Source organism: Mesoplodon densirostris, chromosome 6 (assembly GCF_025265405.1).
Source record: "Mesoplodon densirostris isolate mMesDen1 chromosome 6, mMesDen1 primary haplotype, whole genome shotgun sequence".
NCBI lineage: Eukaryota > Metazoa > Chordata > Mammalia > Artiodactyla > Ziphiidae > Mesoplodon > Mesoplodon densirostris.
In genome coordinates, this window is record NC_082666.1 from 42,601,653 (window position 1) to 42,624,868 (window position 23,216).

Here is a 23,216-nt window from a genome sequence, read left to right on the forward strand (position 1 = left end):
AGTGCACCTAAGACTGGGGGCTGGTTACCAGAACCTTGTGATTAGAGGGTTGGAACTTTTGGTCCCACCCCCTGATTTCTGGAAGGGGAGAGGGGCTTGAGGTTCAATCAATCACCACTCGCCAATGATTTAGTAATCATGACTATCTAATGAAACCTCCATAAAAACCAGAAAAGGAAAGCTTTCTGGCCCTTTTCCAAGAGCTTCCACATTGGGGAACATGCTTCCATGTGCCACCATTCAGACACTATGCATCTCTTCATCTGGCTGTTCATTTGTATCCTTTAATATCTTTTTATTAAATTGGTAATTGGTAATCTAGTGAGCAAATGGCTTTTCCTGAGCTGAGTCATTTTAGCAAATTAACTGTACCAGAGGAGGGGTTGGTCAGAACCTCTAACTTGTAGCCAGTCGGTCAGTCAGAAGCACAGGTAACAACCTGGGAAGTGGAGGGTGGTCTTATGGGACCAAGCCCTTTACCTATGGAATCTGATTCTATTTCCAGGTAGACAAGTGTCAGAATTGAGTTGAATTCTTGGGCACCCTGCTGGCATCTGAGAATTGCTTGTTGTAGGGAAGCCTACACACACACACACACATACGCATGCACGCACACTGGGCTTGCGTCTGGGAACCCCTCTACATATAGTATGTAAGAAGATAATTGTTATGAGAGAGAGAAATGGAGTGCTGGGCAGGTTGGGAGAATGGGGAAGGATTATACTTTCTAAATTGACTGATCAGGGCAGCCCTCACTGAGGTGACACTGAATAGACTTAAGGCAGTGAGAGAGTCAACCTGGGGAGTTTTGAGGAAAATACCCTCTACCCCAGATTGTATGTGAACGCTGTAGGGTGAGAGAGGGACAGTTACGTTACAAGAATAGCAAGGAGGCCAGTGTGGCTGAAGCAAAGAAGGTAAGGGGACAATGGTAAGAGATGAGGTCAGAGAGGCACCAAGACAGGGGTCTAACCCCGAGCACATGGGGTCTCATGGGTTCAACAATAAGGACTTTGGCCTTTACTGTCAATGAAACTGGAAATGTAACGAACACTGAGGATGCCTCCCAGGGGCAGTCCTTAACTGACAGATATGTAAATTCTCAAGTTCCCTTGTCCCTGTCAGGACAACTGTGAGGTATAATCCACACAAGTCTCCAGGGCTCCCTGACAGGACCAAACCAAAGTTACCAACTGTGAAGCACACCTTCAAGTGGCTTTCTTCCTTTTTATGTCCCACCGGCCTGCAACCCTGCAAGTTTTCCTGGAATTACTTTCTAAATTACATTTATATGAATCTTTGTGCCAGGGTCAGCTTCTGGAGAACCAAACTAAGACAGGAAGCTACCAGAGTTTTATGTGAAATGTGGCATGATTTATTCAACAAATTGAATGCTGAACCACTAACTTTTCTTAAAATATATAATTTCATACACCACATCTTCACACATCCTGGTTTCTTTCCTAAGAAATAACATCTCCTTTCTTCCTTCCCTGAGGCAAATGCCAATAAAGTTGGCACTGTTTTCCAAAATGCCAACTCTAATGATCCTTTCCAGAATTTTATGGCAGCATGTTTTTGGGGAGGTGACTCTACCAGAATATAATTTAAGGATCGATTATCTGCATTTTCTATTTCTATCTAGATCAGATTATTGAGAAGAAATCTTATCTTTTCATAATTATTTCCCCAAATGCCTACTTAGCTCAGTGCTCTGCACACAGTAAGGGTGAATACAACTTGCTGAATTTCTGATCACTCCTTGTAAGCTTTTCTTCTCATACTAGACCCAATATCAACTTGACAAAAACCTCAATTTAAATCTAAATAACTGGGACTTTCCTGGTGGCACAGTGGTTTAAGAATCCGCCTATTAGTGCAGGGGACACGGGTTCAAGCCCTGGTCCGGGAAGATCCACATGCAGCGGAGCAGCTAAGCCCGTGCACCACAACTACTACTAAGCTTGTGCTCTAGAGCCCATGAGCCACAACTACTGAAGCCCGCCACCTAGAGCCAGTGCCCCACGACAAAAGAAGCCACCGCAGTGAGAAGCCCGTGCACCGCAACAAAGAGTAGCCCCCGCTCACCACAACTAGAGAAAGCCTGCGCACAGCAACGAAGACTCAATGCAGCCAAAAATAAATAAATTTTTTAAAAAATCTAAATAATATGTGGCAGAAATCAATTAATTTTAACATGATTGAGTTATTTTTTCATGTGGAGACTTGATTCCAACAGTTTTTATGTCTTTGCTATAAAGGAGCACAGAGAACTTGGGCTTTTAAGAAACACACATGCTACACAATGTCTTATGACACTTACTTTGGGGAGAGCACCGGAGGACTGACAAATGACCGAAGTGCATCTTTCACCATGTCTTGCATGAGATGGGTTCCAAAGACCTTTTTGTTATCCACCAGGAAAGTGGTCTTAAAACAAATGTTATATATATTAGTAATGCTGTCACAATCTTGACATATTGTACATGTAGTTGTCATTACTGTGACATGAACATACTTCTTATAAATGCCACAGAATACAAAAGAGATTAAAATGTAAAAAGTTGGTGGAAAATTCCTTTTTCCACAATGCCTCCACAGTGGGTACTACTTATTAATCCCTATTTAAGGTGTATTCTGATGCAGGAGAACAAAAAATGTGCAGAAAAAAATCTCTCAGGTCAAGAGTAGTAATATTGAACTAGTGAAAGTGAACTGATGAGTCTGAGTATGTCAAATGAGCTAATATACGAGAAAGGGTTTCATAAATTATGAAATATTTAATGGTTATAAATATCAAGTCAGTCGATAACCTTATCTCTAATAAACACCTTGGAATACATACAAACTTTCTGAAATTGGAAAAAATATAGTTAAAATAATAAATTATTAAATTGAAATACACTACTATTTAATAATAATTTACATTTAATTTTCTGCCCTTAACAATCTCAATGTATCTGAATATTTACTATACTATACCTTACTTGATTTCCTAACACATTTGAGTTGTTTCCAGTTTTTGGTGATCACGAACCAAACAGCTTTAAACACAGGCATGCATACAGGTTTCTAGGAGAATGTCAGATTCCACTTCTCTTGGGTAAATAAGCAGGAGTAAAATTTGTATATTTGTTTTTGTAACAATCTGCCATCATTTTCCAAAGTGGCTATAGCACTTCATATTCCTATCAGTAATGCATCCTCTCCAGTGCTTGATATTTTCAGTTTTGTTCTTTTTTCTTGTTTTATTTTAAAGATATTCTGATAGGTGGATAGTGGTATTCCATTGTGGTTTTAATTTACATTTCCCTAACTGTTTTCTTACTGTTACGTTTATAGAATTCTTTTTATGTTCTCGATACAAGTCCCTTGTCAGAGATGATTTGCAAATATTTTCTCCTACTCTGTAGAGTCTCTTTTCATTTTCTTAACAGTGTCTTCCACAGAATTAAAGTTTCAAATTTATCAACTTGCCATTTTTTTAAGTGGACTGTGCTTCTGATGTCATACCTAAGAATTCTCTACCTTTCCCAAAGTCATAAAGATTTTCTCCTATCCTTTCTTCTAACAGTTTTATGGTTTCACATATAGTACTACATAATAAAGGACTAATTAAGGAACAGAACTTCTCTGGACTTTCCCCTTGGTTCTGCTGATCACATGTCCATCATTTGGCCAACAGCACACTTGTCTCATAGTCAGGTAGTATTGAGTTCCCCAACTTTATTTTTTTTTTCAAATTTGTTTTGGCTGTACTAGTTCCTATGCCTTTCCGTATAAATTTTAGAAGCAGCTTGTTGACATGTACAAAAAGTTCTGCTATGATTTTGGGATTGCTCTAAATCTGTACATCAATTTTGGGGAGAACTGACATCTTAAAAAAATATCAATTCTTCCAATCCACAAACAAGATGTATCTCTCCATTTATTTAAGTCTCCTTTGATGTCTTTCATCAGTACTTTGTAGTTTTTCAGTTCTCCAAACATGTATTAGATTTATACCTACATATTCCATTCTTGATGTTATTGTAAATAGTACTGCTTTAAATTTTTTGATTTGCATTGTTCATTGCAAGTATATAGAAATAAAATTGCTTTTTGTAAATTGGCCTCATATCCTGTGATATTGTTAAACTCATTCGTCAGGTCTAGGAACTTCTTTGCAGATTCCTTGGTACTCTACATAATCATGTTGTCTGTAAAGAAACTTTATTTCTCAGTTTCTCAACTGTATGCCTTTTATTTCTTTTCCTGCCTTTTTCCACTGGCTAAGATTTTCAGTACTATATTGAGTGAAAGTGGAGTGACGAGACTGGACATCCTTGCTTTCCTCCCAGTAGGAGGAAAGAATTTAATCTTTCATCATTAAGTATGATGTTAGCTATAGGTGTTTGGCACATGCCCTTTATCAGATTAAGGAAGTTACCTTCTATTCCTAGTTTTGCTGAGAGTTTTTATGATGAATGGACGTTGGTTTTGTCAAATGGTTTTCCTCAATCTATTGAGACTTTAGATTATATGGTAAATTATACTTTAAACACTGAACCAACCTTGCATTCCTGGGATAAAACCCACTTGGTCATGATGTATTCTTTTTTTATATATTTATATATTTTATATATTGCTGATCTGATAATACTTTAAGATTTTTATGTCTATGTTCATAAGGAATATAGGTCTATAGTTTTCTAAGCTTGAAATGTCTTTGTTTGGTTTTGGTACTGAGGTAATGCAGGCCTCATATGATGAGTGCCCTTGCCTCTTCTATTTTCTGAAAGAGACTGTGTATAGAATTGTCCTGGAGTTTTGCTGGAAGGCATTTAACTATGAACACAATTTCTTTGATAGATACAGGATTATTCAAATTTTCTATTTCTTTTTGAGTGAGTTTTGGTAGTGTCCCTCATGGAATTGGTCCATCTCATTTAAGTTTTTGCATTTATGGACATACAGTTGTTTAGAATATTCCCATATTATCATTTTAATTTGTTTAGGGTCTATAGCAATTCCTGATATTATTCATCTGTATCTTCTTTTTTTCTTGTTCCATCTAGAGGTTCATCAATTTTAGAACCTGCTTTTGGATGCAATGATTTTCTCTATTGTTTGTCTCTTTCCTATTTTACTCATTTTTGCTTTTATCTTTGTTATTTCCCTCTGCTTCCTTCCAGTTTGATTTGCTCTTTTTCTACTTTTTTAAAATAGAAGCTTAAATTATAATTTCAGACCTTTCTTCCTTTTTTTCATATGAACATTTAGTACTATAAATTTCTCTCTAAACACTGCTTAAATTGTATCCCACAAATTCTGATATTTTCATTTTCATTCAGTTCAAAATATTTTCCAGTTACCCTCAATACTTCCTCTTTGACCCATGGGTTCTTCAGAAGTGTGTTAATTTCCAAGTATCTGGAGAATTTTCCAGATACTTCTGTTATTGATTCCTAATTTAATTCCAAAATAGTCAGAGAGCATACTTTGTATGATTTCAATTTTTTTTAATTATTAAGGTTTATTTTATGGCCCAGAATATGATCTTGATGAATGTCTAACACTGTAAGTCAATACTTCTGTTAAAAAAAATATACTACTAACTGTGGAATATCCTTTAAAAGCATCTACCTTTTGTTCCATCAATCAATAAAACAATGTCAATATACAGTATTTGATGTTTAAAGACATATTTTGATACTAAGTGGAACTTACTTGTAATAGAGATCTTGAAAGAACACAAGGTGATTGTTCACTAAATTCACAGAAAAAATCCTAATAGATACACAGAAAAAAGTGTCATTAATAGATTAAATAAAAGCTGAAAATGTTTGTATACAGAGTATAACTTTTACCAGACCTTCTGGGAATGATACACTACCAAAGTTAAAATAAGAAAGATAGCTAAAGATCATTTCTATAAGAATTGTCTAATTGTATGAATGGAAAAATTGATAATTTTAGAGCCTAAAATTTATTTTTAACAAACTTACCAGTAACAGTATTATGTGGATACTGATATTAAATTTGTACATAATGAAAATAACAGTATCAATAATAATTTACTAACTAATGACAGAGATTTACTTCCTACTTCACAGAAATAAATACCAAGTAACCAGGCTAACTGAATTCACATTCTTTTTTTTCATAATTAATTTTTACACCTTGCACACACTCCTCAAAGTGAATATTCTCCACCACAGAGAGATTCTACTATTCCACATTACAAAGAAAATTAAAACAATTTACCCCACAGAAAATCCCTCAACTTCAGCCTCTAAACCTCTAGTTGTATCCACATCTGTACACAGATCCTTTCCTTGCCTACTTTAACAATAGATGTATTAAAGACTCCATTCCTTCTGGCTTTTTCACAAACATTACATACTGTCAATTATCCATACTTTGCTCTCCTAGATATTAAAATTCTTCCTCTCTACCAGATCGTTCCCATTTTCATTTAAACAGTCAGGTTTCTCTCATCTTTAAAAAGAAAAGAAGATCATCACGTGATGTCACATTTTCCTCTCAACTGCTGTCTTCTCAGCCAAACCTTCTGCAGAAGTTGGCTGCACCCACTGTCTCTACTCACTCAACTCTCACCCACCTTCAACACATGTAACCTGGTTCTTTGCTCTAGTCACCACTTGTCCCCCATTACTAAATCCAATGGACATTGATTTTGGACCTTATTCATTCACTTGACCTCTCAGCAGTGTGACTTCCTTCTTGAAAAACCTTTTAAATGACTTTCATGTTTCTTCCTCTGGCTACTTCTCAGTTTGTTCTGTAGGTTCAAAGTTTAGTTCCAGAAAACCTTCTTTTCTTAACCTATATATTTTTTCCTCGTAAATTTTGAAGCATAAACACTCATGCTTCGATTACTATCTATACTGTAATAATTCTAAAATTTTAACTCTAAGCACAGACCTCTAAACTCTATCCATATAGCCAATACTATACAATATCTCTACTTAAATATATTAAAGGTACCTCAAACTTTACTTCACTAAGACCCTCAAAGGTCCTTTGAGAATATGCCCCTTTGAGTGAACAGCACCAAACGTGCATGTAGACTTACAAGGCAGAAGCCTAGAGACCTTCCTCAGAGCTCTCTCGTGCCCCATATTTAATTCACCACCAATATTCTATCAATTTTAGCTCACACATAGCTCAAACACTGACAACCTCACCAACTCCCTGCCATCCTTTTAGTCCAAGTTACCATCTTCTCTTCCCTTGGACTGCAGTACTGGTTTCCTAATTTATCACACTGTGTTTACTCTGGTCCCTTCCAATCCCTTCTCTACAATGCAGCCACATCTTTGCACATTCTTGATCCTATTATGTCACCGTCCCCCCCACACACTGATCTTTCTTGACAAAACTAACGGTTTTCCTTTGCTCTGTGATAAAGATCGAAATCCTTAATGTTGCTTAAATGGCCTTGTCTGGTCTGCCTACCTCTCTAGCCTCACCAAATCCCCCATCCCCATCACTCAATGCTCCATTCTGCTACTTTTCTTTTAGTTTCTCAAATGTATCATGTTCTTTCCTGTCACATGGAGGAGCATTCTGCTTCCTGCACTTGGAACTGTCCCCCTACTGTCCCAAATGATGTTCACCTAACTGTTAGATCTTAGCTTTACCTTCACTTCTTTAAGACTTCTCTGATCATTTAGGTCAGTTCCTTCATTATATGCTATATGTTCTAGTTCCTTTGCTTCATACTCCCTACACTGGTTTGTAATTCTATAATCATTTTTATGATTATTTGATCGATTTCTATCTCATACTACACTGTAAGCCCTATGGCAAGATGGAAGATATGCTTTTGCTCATCACTGTATACCAGCCATAGCACAGCACTTAGCACAAAACAAGCATGTTGGCTGAACTGATGAATGTACATATACTGTACTCACTATCACAGTTCGTCTGTACTCAATTTCTTATTGCTAGTGTACATCTCTAACAGGATACAGTCTGTAAAGTCCATTATTTACCTAATTTAAACTAGGTATATCTTCTTAATTAATCCACAGCTGTCAAAATATCATCTTATGGGTTCCTAAACTATGAGTTTCCCTTTACTAATGTCACTACCCTCCCCCTTACCACTGGTTTTTGCCCTATATGCAAAATACCAAAAACTTTGAAAATACAGAAAAATTAAAAAAACAGAACTATCATATAGCATTCCACTATCTATAGTCATAATTAATATTTTGGTATTTGTTATTCTAATCTTTTGAGAAATAATTTGGTTGAATTTGTCTTTGTCTCTGAATATCTTTTCTGTGTGAAACAACATATATAAAAAATATATTTTAAAACTTTCAACAGGGACTTCCCTGGTGGTGCAGTGGTTAAGAATCCATCTGCCAATGCAGGGGACGTGGGTTCAAGCCTTGGTCTGGGAAGATCCCACATGCCGCAGAGCAACTAAGCCCATGCGCCACAACTACTGAGCCTGAGCTCTCGAGCCCATGAACCACAACTACTGAGCCCACGTGCCACAACTACTGAAGCCTGCGCGCCTAGAGCCTGTGCTCCACACAACAAAAGAAGCCACAGCAATGAGAAGCCTATGCACCACAACAAAGAGCAGCCCCTGCTTGCCACAACTAGAGAAAGCCCGCATGCAGCAATGAAGACCCATAAATAAATAAATAAATAAATAAATCTATATTAAAAAAAGAACATTAAACATAACTTGACATTCACAAACATTTCCCAATGTCAGTACTTCCCATGTCAAGAGTTTTCTATAACATATTTTTTAATGGCTGCGTGACATATATTGTAAACATACCACAGAATGGATATTGTCACCATTCAGTATTTAAACTGTTACTAGTTTTTGAACATTACAAAGGATGATGCAACAGACACCTTTTTTCTTTCTTTCTTTCTTTTTTTTTTTTGGTACACGGGCCTCTCACTATTGTGGCCTCTCCCGTTGCGGAGCACAGGCTCCGGACGGGCAGGCTCAGCGGCCATGGCTCACGGGCCCAGCCGCTCTGTGGCACGTAGGATCCTCCCAGACTGGGGCACAAACCCGTGTCCCCTGCATCGGCAGACTCTCAACCACTGCGCCACCAGGAAAGCCCCCTTTTTTCTTATTCTAAATGTCTAGAAGGAGAGTTTCTGGGCCAAGTATACACATTTTTAAGACTTTTGAGAGAGACAGCCACTGGAGTATAATAAGAGAATGACTACTTCCCTTTACCAACATTAAATATTATTGTGCTTGTCAATCTAGCTGTTATAAATTGCAATTCTTTAATTTCTAGTAAGGTTAAGCATCTTTCATGTTTATTTCTTTTTAAATATGTATGCTCGTGTCCTTTCCCAATTTTTCAATGGGATGTTTATTTTTATCTTACTGATATGTAGAAGTGCTCTCTAGAACCTGGCACTTTATCCTAATAATAACAGGTTTCCTATGCAGATCCACCAGACTATTTGGTCCCTTATCTTCCATAACTTTAATCTTTTTCTCTACTCGTGGCCCCTGCTGCACTACCACTCTGTCCCAAGTCTTTCAGAGATCCAAATTCTTCCATTACTATGCCTTCTTCATGTCCAGTGACAGCAGTCCAGGCCTGGCTCCGCCAGCTCCCCTCTATTATGATGTGTCATTATGCATTCACCCTGCCCCTGACAAGGCAATCCATAATCTTTTGCCAGAATATCAGGTTCCAACCGTTGCATTATACTTTCTTATTCAATTCATATTGATCTTCTCCTTTTCTAAAATCCTACAATTAATCTAGTGAACACAAATATATATTCATATATCAATTAAGGATTAGAAAAGCAGATGCAGCAGAACAATAAAATCTCTATTCTAATTCTCTTATGACACTAACTAACCATCTAATTTGGTTATAAAGCCCTGTAAACCTTAGTTTGTTTAGCTGTACAATAAACTGCAAAATGAACTGGCTTGTGCGTATAATCTTTTTTACTTTTAAGATTCTATGATTCTTATGAGAGAATAAGGAAAAACTACTAAAAAGAAAGGAAACACAAAAGGAGGTAATAAAGGCATAATCAGTGAAAGTTTCACTAAGGAACAAAGACTTAAGCTGGGCTTTAATGATAAAGAATTAGTGGAGGGCTTCCCTGGTGGTGCAGTGGTTAAGAATCTGCCTGCCAATGCAGGGGACACGGGTTCAAGCCCTGGTCCACGAAGATCCCACATGCCACGGAGCAACTAAGCCCATGTGCCACAACTACTGAGCCTGCACTCTAGAGCCCGCAAGCCACAACTACTGAAGCCCACGTGCCACAACTACTCAAGCCCGTGCGTCTAGACCCTGTGCTCCACAACAAGAGAAGCCATAGCAATGAGAAACCCGCACACTGCAATGAAGAGTATCCCCTGCTCACCACAACTTCAGAAAGCCCACGTGCAGCAAAAGACCCAACACAGCCAAAAATAAATAAATAAAAAATAAATAAATGTAAAAAAGAAAAGAAAAAAAATTTTTTAAAAAGGAAAATAAATTTACTATAAGAAAGAGCATAACAGAAGCACAAATCTTTATTGACCATTTATCAATTATACCCCAGAGGCTGCTGCTAAATTCTAGGAATATAAACTAGATAATCTGTCACCTCAAGGAACACAGGTACCGAAGCAACCTGAAACCAAAAGGGAAGACTTCACAGAGGAAATGACATGGGGCTAGAAATTATGTACCTCAACACTGAGGGGGAGCAACAGTCAAATGCATATATATGTATAGTCATGCAAAATAAATCAGTGTACTTATGTCTAAATAACACTATTTTTTGCCTGTTTTTTATAATTGAAGTATATGTCATTATAGCTTTACCAATTAATAAAACTCCATCTCTGAATGTTTTAACATTCCCCAAATAAACCTTGTGTTCCTATGTTTTAACCCATAAAAAAGATTAATCCAAAATATGCTAGCTTAAAAATGTACATACTCTTTTACCCAATAACTTCACTGTTTAGCAATTTATCTTAAGGGGTAAGGAAGCACATGATATAAAGATTTACCTACAAAGATGTTCATCTTAGTATTGTTTATAAGTGTAAAACACTGAAAATGACCTAAACGTAATTCAACGTGAATGGACTAAAAAAACCTATGGTATATACTTACAATGCAATACCATGTAGCCATTAAAATAATGTAGAAATATGTATATTGTTGACATGAAAAGATGTTCGTGGTATAGAGACTAGTGATGAAAAAGCAAGTTACCAAATACCATGATCTAATTTTTGTATGAAAAAATATTTATACATATGCACATATATATGTACGTGTATATGTATACATGCATGCATAAATACAAATATTTATTTATACAAAAGGTTCTGAACACAGAATTGATTCAAAGTCCCATTCTTAAAACTTGGGTGAATTATCTAACTTCTCCACACTTTAGGTTCTTAATCTCTAGAATGGATAGTATAAAATCCTTATGAGGATTAAATACAAAAAGTGTACACACACACACACACACACACACACACACACACACACACACACGACTTAACTCTCCAGATATCACAGATAAGAGGTGAGCAGCATTATTTACCCTTGGGACGGTCAGTCTCCAAAAAGTAATAAACTATTCTGTTGTTAAATCAAAGTTACATTCCAGAATAGAGATTTGTACTTACCAGGATACAATGTAAATTTGTTAAATTGACCACCTCACAGACAGTTTTTATTCTATCTATTAATCTTGCAAAATAGTTGACCATTTCTTCCCTCTTTATTATTTTTGCATATCGAGGGAAGGTGGGTGGAAGTAGTCTCTGGTTAACAAGAGGCTCAAAACCCATCATAATGGGATGATCTAAAAAGAAAAAAAAGGTAATATTTTCAACATTTCTCTGAATTTTAAACCTCAAATACTACTAAATATAAAAAGAAAAAGGCCAGTTGCAAAAGCATCTCTGAATTCTAATCACAATATTCTCTAAATGGATTTTATAATTTACAATTAATGTATCTACACACACACATTTTAAAAATGAGATAAGCAGATTTAATAACCTAAAATTGTACTTCCTCCCGACATGGTGGTGGTAGTGGTGACAGAGAAAGGTTTCTACCTCAAAATTAACTCCAAGCCAAGAATGGGATAAAACAGAGTTAACATATTCTCTCAGAATAAATAAAAGGGCAATGCTGTATTAACCATGAGACTGTGAAGAAACGTTTCAAACGGGAACACAAACATAGGCTTGTCTTCCCTTCATTTTCTGAACTGCAGAATCAATTCACAGTCAACTACATAGTAATGTAAAGCGACAGAGGAAAACAGTCCCCATCCCAATCCCATGAGTTTGGAATGCATTTGGCACTGAGATGTAATTCCAGAAATTCACAATGAAAATAACATATCACAAGAGATCTGAGGGTGAGTCCCTCTCTTCCATTCTTTGTCCTCTGGTGATCTCACTTTTCACAATAGTACAAAGCTCCAAACTAAGTCTTTCTCAACTTGAAATTTCCTGCCACTTTTTTTTTTTTTTTTTTTTTTTTTTCTTTTTGCGGTATGCGGGCCTCTCACTGTTGTGGCCTCTCCCGTTGCGGAGCACAGGCTCCGGATGCACAGGCCCAGCGGCCATGGCTCACGGGCCCAGCCGCTCCGCGGCATATGGGATCCTCCCAGACCGGGGCACGAACCCGTATCCCCTGCATCGGCAGGCGGACTCTCAACCACTGCGCCACCAGGGAGGCCCTCCTGCCACTTTTATAGAAAAAAATTCTGTACTCCAATGGAGTATGCATTGTCAGACTGACTCTATGGGAGCTATTTTACAAATCTAGAAATTGTACGTAACTGATAAACATGAAATTCTGTTCTGTCTGGTAGAGATTCAACCGACTTCTTCTATACTCTATAGAAAAATGTTTTGCCTCCATTTATAATTTATTTCAATATTCCACTACTCCATATAAATGTGTGTTTTAAAACTTTTCATGTCTGGTTGTGTCACTGAATGAGCTTAACAAAATCCTTAACACATGTTCACTTTTATATCTGTATAAGAGTCATGGTTTTACCTTTGTCTGAAAATCATCTTTTAATACTCCCTATTCCCTAAGTACTATAAGATATAAGCAAGCACAGTGACTTACAAATATCATGTCCTTTTATGCCTCTTTGCTTATACAAACTATTCTCTCTACCTGTAAAACCTACCCCCTTGTTCTTAGCCTGAACTTGATATAGCTTGAATTCTCTCTCATCATTGGTCCCCCCAATGATGTATATACAATGTTCTGTGTATATATACTACTATACTGTCTGTGTGGGATTACATCATTTGTCTCTCTCTCTGAGTTCTTTTGAAAGCAAGAACAGGGTTGGATCCCAAACACCAAATTCCTGGCTCATAACATGCACTGGATACTTGTTTGCTGAATGACAAGATATGCATGCTCAAAATAAAATGAAAGACTGCCACCACTATAATAATTTGAATTTCTGATTTATAAATACTTCATTTAGGACTAAGGTAAAAGTAGTAGTAACGATGCTGTAAGAAGCTTCTTTACCATATTAACATGAATACATTGCAGACTTTAATGATAAACACACAGAATCCAGATACTTAAATAGTCCATTACACTGATTTTCTCTGAAAGTATTCTAGTATGCACGGAAATATTACCCAGGAATATGCATTTACTCTTAATACATCTATTTTTAGGCTTTAAACCACAAGTAGAAGATAAATACATAATAATACACTCATGAAAATTTATATTACCATGGAAAGAAGTAAGTATTAATGGGAAATGGATAACAAACACAATATATTCTGACTTCAATTTTATACAAACAAAAAAGTACAATATAAAACAATATTAACTTTTGAAACTAACTCAGCTGTCCTGCACAGCTGATGTTTAGCAACATCCCTGACCTCAACCCACTACATACCAGTAGCAACCTCCTAATTGTAAAATGGATCCAGACATTGCCAGATGTCCCTGGGAAGCCCCAGTTGAGAAACACTGGTCTAGATGAACACAAGATGCAAGTGTAATTCAGTAAGGATAAGCTCAGGATGTCAGAGGAGCATCTTATCCATGTAAAAATTAGATGAAAGACTTCATAGAAGTGAAGTCTAAGAAAAGACCTAAATGGGGACTCCCCTGATGGCACAGTGGTTAAGAATCCACCTGCCAATGCAGGGGACACAGGTTCAATCCCTGGTCCGGGAAGATCCCACATGCCGCGGAGCAGCTAAACCCATGCGCCACAACTACTGAGGCTGTGCGCCACAACTACTGAAGCCCATGCACCCTAAGCCCGTGCACCACAACTACTGAGCCCATGTGCCACAACTACTGAAGACCATGCGCTCTAGGGCCTATGTGCCGCAACTACTGAGCCCATGTGCCTGAAACCCGTGTGCCTAGAGCCCGTGCTCCACAACAAGAGAAGCCACCGCAATGAGAAGGCTACGCACTGTAATGAAGAGTAGCCCCTGCTCGCCACAAGTAGAGAAAGCCAGCACATAGCAACAAAGACCCAATGCAGCCAAAAATAATAAATAGAATTTTTTTTAAAAAAGACCTAAATGATAAGTTAGTTAAAGGACAAAATATTAGGACAAAGTATTCCAAGCATATCAAAGGCCTGGAAGACAGATAATATGGCTCTTTTTCTTTTTCCCTTAGGGAGCTGCAATTTTCCAAGTCATAATTTCTCTGAACTCAAAAGTAAAAATAGATGCATATAAATAGAGTGGGGACAAAATCCCTAGACACAAAAGTTAGCATCATCTACATGCTTCTCTCTATTCTCTACACACATTTAAATTTCCCCCCTACATTTTTCTGGACATAGTCCTTGTAAATGGTTAAGTGCTAAAGTGGTTCCTAGTAGCTATTTTTAAGTCTCAGCTGTTCTTGAATCTCATGCCTAAGGACTTTGTAACCATCCTATACAAGACATAGTAACTTGCCTAACTAGAAAAGAGCATAAGAACTGAGATATAATAAGAGATCAAAGCCGTTATTCAGGATATAGAAGAGTTAAGGAGGAGTGGGGATAAAAGCCAGGCAGGAGTTTGCATTTGATTTAATGGCAACACAAACTACAAAAAGTTAGACAGCTTTACCACACAAGCCCTCCCAGAATAAACCGGTCTAACATTTTCCCACCAAAATTCATATATCTCTATCACACAATTTATCTCAAGACTGTCTTATATTAAAATAACCTGAATAGCCCTTACTAAATGAGCCTAGAAAAGATGCTAATTCACATCACGTTCTACCCATTGTGTGCTACGCTCAGTAAAGATTTCCTGAATTAAACTGGATACAGATCAGACAACTTCTAGACTCTCTTCTGACTTTACAAGTCTGTAGGTGTACAAAAATTATCTTGGTTTTCCAGTTAAAGATACATAAAATTCTTCAACGCCAAATAAAATGATTTTCCCTTCACACTAGCACTCTTTTAAGTATACAATAATAACATATAATTACTATATTCAAAATATTATGGCACATTGGTTTAGAGTGGTTTAGTTACTAAAGTTCTTGCTAGATAACTGACCTTCACTATCAATAGCAGAAAACTATTACAAACAGCACAAGGTCCTTGGATAAAAGATTTATAGTAACAATGTGCTTTGATTTAACTTAACAAAGTAAGTTATTCTAAAATTAATTAGATAGCAAAATTAAAGATTTGGAAGTGTGTAAGTCAAAAGAGATAAGAGACATTATATCATTTTTGGACAAATACATCTCTCCCAAGTTAGGCAATTTACAGTTAGACTTATTGAAATAAGTTTTAGATGCCCTGAAGTTGGAAGGAATTCTAGAAAACAATGTAGAAGCTGCTGAGGTTTTGTTATATTATACTACACTTTTTGGCTACTTGATTTTCCTTTATAAAATGTTATAAAATTATGCTATGTGAAAGAAGCCAGACACAAAAGGACAAATATTTTATGATCCTGCTTATATGAGGTACATAGAGTAGTCAAACTCATAGAGACAGAAAGTAGAATGGTGGTTGTCTGGGACTGGAGGAGGGGGAAATGGGGAGTTAATATTTAGTGAGTACAGAGTTTCAGTTTGGTAAGATGAAAATTTCTGGATATGGACAGTGGTGACAGTTTCACAACAATGTAAATGAACTTGATGCCACTGAATTCTACATTTAAAAATGGTTAAAATGGCAAATTTCATGTTATAAATATTTCAACACACACACACACAAGTTATAAAAAGGTATTTAACCACAACTGTTAACCTCAAAAAGCATAGTCTCAATGAATATTGTATCCTAATCACTGGTCAGAGTAAGTTATATAAGCAATATAATATGCATATAAATGATATTACAGACACATCTACAAATTTTGGAGTTTCTTTAGTGTGTATTTTTGAATAGGTATCCATGCAACAGATTTAAAAAGTTGCAAATGCAACAAAAGGAGGTACAAAGAAAAGCAACTCTCCTGCCCACTTGTGACTAGTTAATCTCTTGAGAACTAACCACTACTACAAGCTTCTTTCATGTGTGGTTATTTATATATATATATTTTTTCAACTTTATTGAGGTATATTATACATATTATACAATACAAATATTAAGCTTATAGTTCATTGTTTTGAAAAATATATACAACCATGTAACTACCACCTCAATCAACGTATACAACATTTTCATCTCTCCAAAAGGTTCCCTTACCAGCCAGTCACTTCCATGCCCAGCAACCATGGCACTGTTTTCTCCATGAATAAATCAGTTGCTCCTACTTTGATACAAAAAGAGTCACCCAATTTGTACTCTTTTATATCTAACTCCTTTCAGCATAATGTTTCAGTGATTTATCCGTTATGTTGTGTGCATCAACATTCAATCTTTTCTACTGCTGAAAACCATTTCATTGTATGGATACCACTGTTTGCCCATTCAAACAATGTTACTTTTGTAAACAAAACATCAACATTTTATACACGCTGATCTGCTTTTCTGCATTATTTTTTAAGGTGGATTTTTCTTTTGACACAATTTCAAACTTATAGTAAAGTTGCAAGTGCAGTCAATACCGAATCACTCTCAAATACAATAAGAGTGTTATTCCTATAAAGACATACCCTTATATATTCACGATTCAACAATCAGAATTAGGGAACTAACAATGACCAATTACTGCCATCTAATGCTCAGACCTCATTCAAGTTTTGCACACTGTACCAATAATATGCTTCAAATCGACATTAGAATCACAAAGTTGTATTTGTTTTCATTGTCTCTTAGTCTCCTTCAATCTGGAGCAGTTCTTCTGCTTGGCTTCTATGGATAACTTTGACAACTTTGAAGAATAACATGCCAATAATTTTGTATACTGCCCTTCAATGTGGTTTTCCTGTTTCCTTGTGATTAGATTCAAATTATTAACCTTTGGATTATAAAAGAAGTGACATTATATTGTTCTCATTGCAACCCATCAGCAAAGTGGAGATTTTAACTACTAGTGGTGTTAACTTTGATCACTTGATTAAGTTGGTGTCTGCCAGGCTTCTTCACTATTGTTAGCTTTTCCCTTTGTAGTTAATAAATATTTGGGGTGCAGGGGAAGGACACCTAAATATGCTCATTATCATCAAACTATCTACTCATTAATTCATTTATTTATATCAGTATGGAACCATGGCTTCTTCTTTTATTCAATTGGTTATGATCTATCAGAATTATTTATTTTGATGCTCAAGTTGTCCCCAACTTGGACTGTGTAAATGCCCGTTCAAGTTGTTTTCTGTGTTTAATTGACCTGTCCCATCATTCTTTGAACATTTACTCACTTCCAGCTAATAAGACATTCCAGGCTCATCTTGTTCTTTCCCTGCCCTAGCCCTGGAATCACCCATTCCTCCAAGATGTACTAGTTCCTTTTATTTTTTATATTTTTTTCCAGTTTTATTGAGGTATAATTGACCATAAAATTGTAAGATATTTAAAGTGTACAATGTGATGATTTGATATATGTATAATTTTGAAAGGATTCCCCCAACTGAGTTAATTTAACACATCCATCACCTCACATATTTATTTTTTTCCTTTGATGAGAACATTTAAGTTCTACTCTTTGAGCAAATTTCAATTATATAGTTCAGTGTTATCAACTATAGTCACCATTTCATACATCATATCATCAGACCGTATTCATCTTCTAACTGAAGGTTTGTATCCTTTTACCAACCTCTCCTTATTTCCCTCAGCCTCTGGCAACCATGTTTCTACTGCTTCTATAAGTTAAACTTTATCTCTTTTAAATTCCACATATAAGTGACACCATGCAGTATTTGTTTTCCTCTGTCTGGCTTATTTCACTTAGCACAATGCCCTCCAGGTTCATCCATGTTGTCACAAACAAGAGGATTTCCCTCTGTTTTAAAGCTGATTAATATTCCATTGTATATATATTGTATTTTCATTATCCATTCATCCATCAATAGACACTTAAGTTGTTTCCATACCTTAGCTATAGTGAATAAAGCTAGAAAAAGCATTAATTGAAAAAGCATGCTAATGGAAACCAAAAGAAGCATAGAAGTAGCTAAACTTATAACAGACTAAATAGACTTTAAGCCAAAGAATATAACAAAAGACAAAGAAAGTTATTACATAATAAAGCAGTCAATTCATCAAGAGGATATAACAAACGTAAATATTTATGCATCCAACACAGGAGCACAAAAAAAAAGCCAATATTCAGAGCTCTAAAAAGGGAAATAATAATTCAATAATACCAGGAGACTTCAATATCCCATTTTCAATAATGGATAGATCACCCAGGCAGAAAATCAGTAAAAAAAAAAACCCACTGGAATTAAACTACACATTATACCAGATGGAGCTAACAGACATATATGGAACGTTTCATCGAAGAGCAATAGAATACACGTTCTTCTCAAAGGCACACTGAGGGACTTCCCTGGTGGCGCAGTGGTTAAGAGTCCGCCTGCCAATGCAGGGGACACAGGTTCAAGCCCTGGTCCAGGAAGATCCCAAATGCCGTGGAGCAACTAAGCCCATGTGCCACAACTACTGAGCCTGAGCTCTAGAGCCCATGAGCCACAACTACGGGAGCCTGCACACTAGAGCCCGTGCTCCACAACAAGACAAGCCACGACAATGAGAAGCCCGTGCACCACAATGAAGAGTAGCCCCCACTCACCGCAACTAGAGAAAGCCCATGCGCAGCAACGAAGACCCAACGCAGCCAAAGAATAATTTTTAAAAAAAGGCACACTGAACATTCTCCATGATAGAACATATGATATGACACAAAACAACTCTTAACAAATTTAAGACTGAAAGCACACCAACTATCCCTTCTGACCACAATGGTATGAAACTAGAACACAAGAAGAGGAAAGCTGGAATATCTACAAATATGTGGAAACTAAACAACACACTCCTCAACAACCAATGGGTCAAAGAAGAAAACAAAGGAGAAATTTTTCTTAAATCTTGAAACAAATGAAAAATTTTAAAAAAACAACATACAAAAAGCTATAGGATACTACAAATGCAGTTCTGAGAGGCAAGTTTATAGTGATAAATGCATATATTAAGAAATTAGATCTCAAGTAACAACCTAACTTTACACCTCAATGAACTAGAAAAAGAACAAACTAAGCTCAAGTTAGCAGAAGGAAGGAAATAAAAGATCAGAGTAGAAATAAATGAGAAAGAAAAAGAATAGAAGAGCAACAAAACTAAGAGCTAATTTTTTGAAAAGATAAAATTGACAAACCTTTATCTACACTTTATGTCTTTTGATTGGAGAATTTAGCCCATTTACAATTAACATAAATATTGATAGGTATGGATTTACCATTTCCTGTCTGTTAATTGTTTTCTGGTTGTTTTGCAATTCCTTTGTTCCATTTTTCCTTCTCTTGCTCTCTTCCTTTATTATTTGATGATTTTCTGTACTGGTATGCTTCCTTTCCCTTTTACCTTTTGCATATCTACTATAGGCTTCTGCTCTGTGGTTGCCATGAACCTTGCATAAAACATATTTGTAACAGTCCATTTGCATCTTTTTATGCTGTGTATCCAATAACAAATGACTGCAGTTATAGTTTTTTAAATACTTTTTGTCTATCAACATTCATACCAGAGATATAAATGGTCTACCTGCCACCATTACAATATTAGAATTATTTTGAATTTAGCTATAAATTTACCTTTACCAGTGAGTTTTATACATGCACGTTTTCCTGTTACTAACTAGTGTCCTTTTGTTTCAAATGAAGAACTTCCTTTAACACTTCTTGTGAGGTCAGTCTGGTGGTGATGAACTCCTTCAGCTTGTCTGGAAATTTTCTCTCTCTTCCTTAACTCTTAAGGACAACTGCTGAATATTCTTGGTTAGCAGCTTTTTTGTTTTGTTTTCCCTCAGTACTTTGAATATATGATCCCTCTCCCTTCCGGTCTTCAAGGTTTTTGCAGAAATAGCTACTGATAGTCTTATGGGGGGTTCCCTTGCACACAACCAGTTGCTTTTCTTTTGCTGCTCTTAAGATTCTAACTTTTGACAATTGTCAAAAGCTTTTGTCTCTAACTTTTGACTAATTATAATGTGTTTGAGTGTGGGTCTCTTAGGATTCAACTTCTTTCGAACTCTCTGAGCTTCCTGGATCTGGATATGTTTCTTTCCCCAGGTTAGGAAAGTTTTCAGCCATTATTTCTTTGAATATGCTTTCTGCCCTGTTCCTCTCTCTTCTGCTTCAGGAACCCCTATCATGCATATATTGGTCTTCTTGACGTTGTCCCACAAATCCCATAATCTATCTCTTCGTTTTTTTCCTACTCTGTTTGAATGAATTCCACTGCCCTGTCAAGTTTGCTGACTCTTTCTTCCACTTGATCTAGTCTGCTGTTGAACCTCTCGATTTTTCAGTTCGTTTTTTGAATTCTTCGGCTCTGTGATTTCCCTTGTGTACTTTTTAATACTTATTATTTCCTTGTTGAAACTCTTACTTTGTTCATGCATTGCTTCCTAACCTTGGTGAGCATCTTTATAACAGTTGTTTTAAACTCTCAATCAGGTAAACCACTTATCTCCATGTCATTAAGATCTGTTTCTGGATATTTACCTTATTCCTTTGTTTGGAATATATTCCATATTTCTTCATTTTTCTTGACTCTCTGTTGGTTTCCATGCATTAGATACAACAGTCACATCTTCCAGTCTTGACAGAGTGGTCTCATGTAGGAGACAAATACTGTCATATAAGAGATGGACCTCGTCAATCAGCCCAGACCAAGGCCTTAGTTTTCTTCCAAAGTTTTGTGACCATCCAAGCCTCCTCCTTTGCTCTTAGTGGCTCCCAGTAGTTGAGGGTGTGCCAAGACCCATCAGTGTCCAAAAGGGAAGGATCACAATCAGAACCTAGATGTATGTTGCTTAGAAGCTGGACCCTCAGGGAGCAGCTGGATAAGTATGTAGTTAAACTTCTTCCAGGGAGAAAGTGGGAGAAGGTTGTTTTTGCCTAATCCTTCTTTGCTGGACCTCGGTACATGGCCATGGGAAAGGGTTCTCCTGCACTCATTAACAACTATTTGTTTGATAAAGCCCTGTAAGACTCTTGAATGCAAACCCCATTGGCCATTAGAGCCAGATGACCTGGGGGCTCATCCCTCAGATGGCAGCTGCAAAAGCTTGGGCACCAGATGTGTGTACAAGCTTTTTTTGGGAGACGCTATCAACTGGGTTTTATTATTGGAGCAAGCTAATGGGGAGAAGGTGGGAGAGATGCCTGCTGGCTTCCCCTGTCTCTGGGGAAGATCTCAGGTAGCCCGTAGATACCTGCTAAATTAGAAGCCCAGCATGCAGGCAGCAGCTTTTAAAGTACAGAGTTAAACCTATTTCAGGGAAAGACTGGAAGACGGGTGATTTCATTTGCTCTCTGTGTGCTGAACCTTGGGGTGTAGAGTCAGTTAAGGAATGCTTCTTTGCTATAGTCTTCTGGAACTCATGAGTGGAAGCCCCTTTGGCTATCACTGCCAGGAGATCTGGGTCCCATGCTTCAGGCAGCAGCCACAAAAGCTGGGGTGCAAATGTATGTACAAACTTTTCCAGGCAGATGCCGGTGACTTGGAGTGGGCTGGAGGCAGAAGCCAGGCAGCCGGCCCCTAGTACCTGCTAAATTAGAAGCTTGGTCCTCAGACAGCAGCTTTTTCCTTTCCTTTCAAGGAAAGACTAGGAGATGGGCAATTTTGCCTGCTTCCTCCGAGCGGATCCCTGTGGGGATAGTCATAGCAAGTGACTGCATTCCCAATAGGAACTGCTCCTCTGGTTGGCATGGTCTTATAGGTCTCATGGACACAAGCCCCACTGGCTTTCAGAGCTAGGTGTTTTGGGAGCCTATCCCTCAGGAAGGAGTCAAAGTTGGGGTGCTAGATGTAAGCTCCAAATGCTTCACTCCTCAGATAGAACCTGAGAATTGGGGGTCCTCTCCCAATTGTGTGGTGCTATGTCAGGGGTGGAGTTTTTGACAAGTGTGTCTCAGCCTTTCCTACCCCCTTTGATGTGGATATTTCCTCAACTGTCCAATGTGTATAAGTTGCTCAACTAGTTTCTGGATTGTTTTTAGAGGGAAGCATTCCATGTGTAGGTATACATTCAGTGTGCCCATGGGAGGAAGGGACACTTCCTATGTCACCATCTTGGTTGACTCCCACCCCCGGCTCCTTTTAGCAGACAATCGTCTTTAGGAAGCAAGATCTAGATGTTAAGTGTGCTCACTGCTATGTGGACATACAAGTATGTTTATATACATGCAAATGCACATTCAAACATATGCATATTTACATGTACATTTATTTCTGTATCAACCTATATATATTAGAAACTATGTACTATACCCATATCTTTAATTTCAATCAATACCATGGAGTTCAATCTAGTTTTCTCCCTTTCTAGAAATTACTCTAAGTCAGTTCCTCAAGTCTGAAAAAAGTGGCAAAGCGGGCCTCCCTGGTGGCGCAGTGGTTGAGAGTCCGCCTGCCGATGCAGGGGATACGGGTTCGTGCCCCGGTCTGGGAGGATCCCATATGCCGCGGAGCGGCTGGGCCCGTGAGCCGTGGCCGCTGGGCCTGCGCATCCGGAGCCTGCGCGTCCGGAGCCTGTGCTCCGCAACGGGGGAGGCCACAACAGTGAGAGG

At 37.4% G+C, this 23,216-nt stretch overlaps 1 protein-coding gene across 3 annotated transcripts in view; it reads right to left on the reverse strand.

Moving 5' to 3' along the window:
• The window catches only part of NAA35 (N-alpha-acetyltransferase 35, NatC auxiliary subunit), a 98,179-nt gene that overhangs the window by 22,676 nt on the left and 52,287 nt on the right, over positions 1–23,216 (reverse strand). For all 3 annotated transcript variants that reach the window (XM_060101652.1, XM_060101653.1, XM_060101651.1), the window contains exons 12-14: positions 11,669–11,847; positions 5,710–5,769; positions 2,324–2,430 (exon numbers count right to left, since the gene is read on the reverse strand). In XM_060101652.1, the coding sequence (XP_059957635.1) occupies positions 2,324–2,430; positions 5,710–5,769; positions 11,669–11,847 (346 nt within the window). The remainder of the gene's footprint in view (positions 1–2,323; positions 2,431–5,709; positions 5,770–11,668; positions 11,848–23,216) is intronic.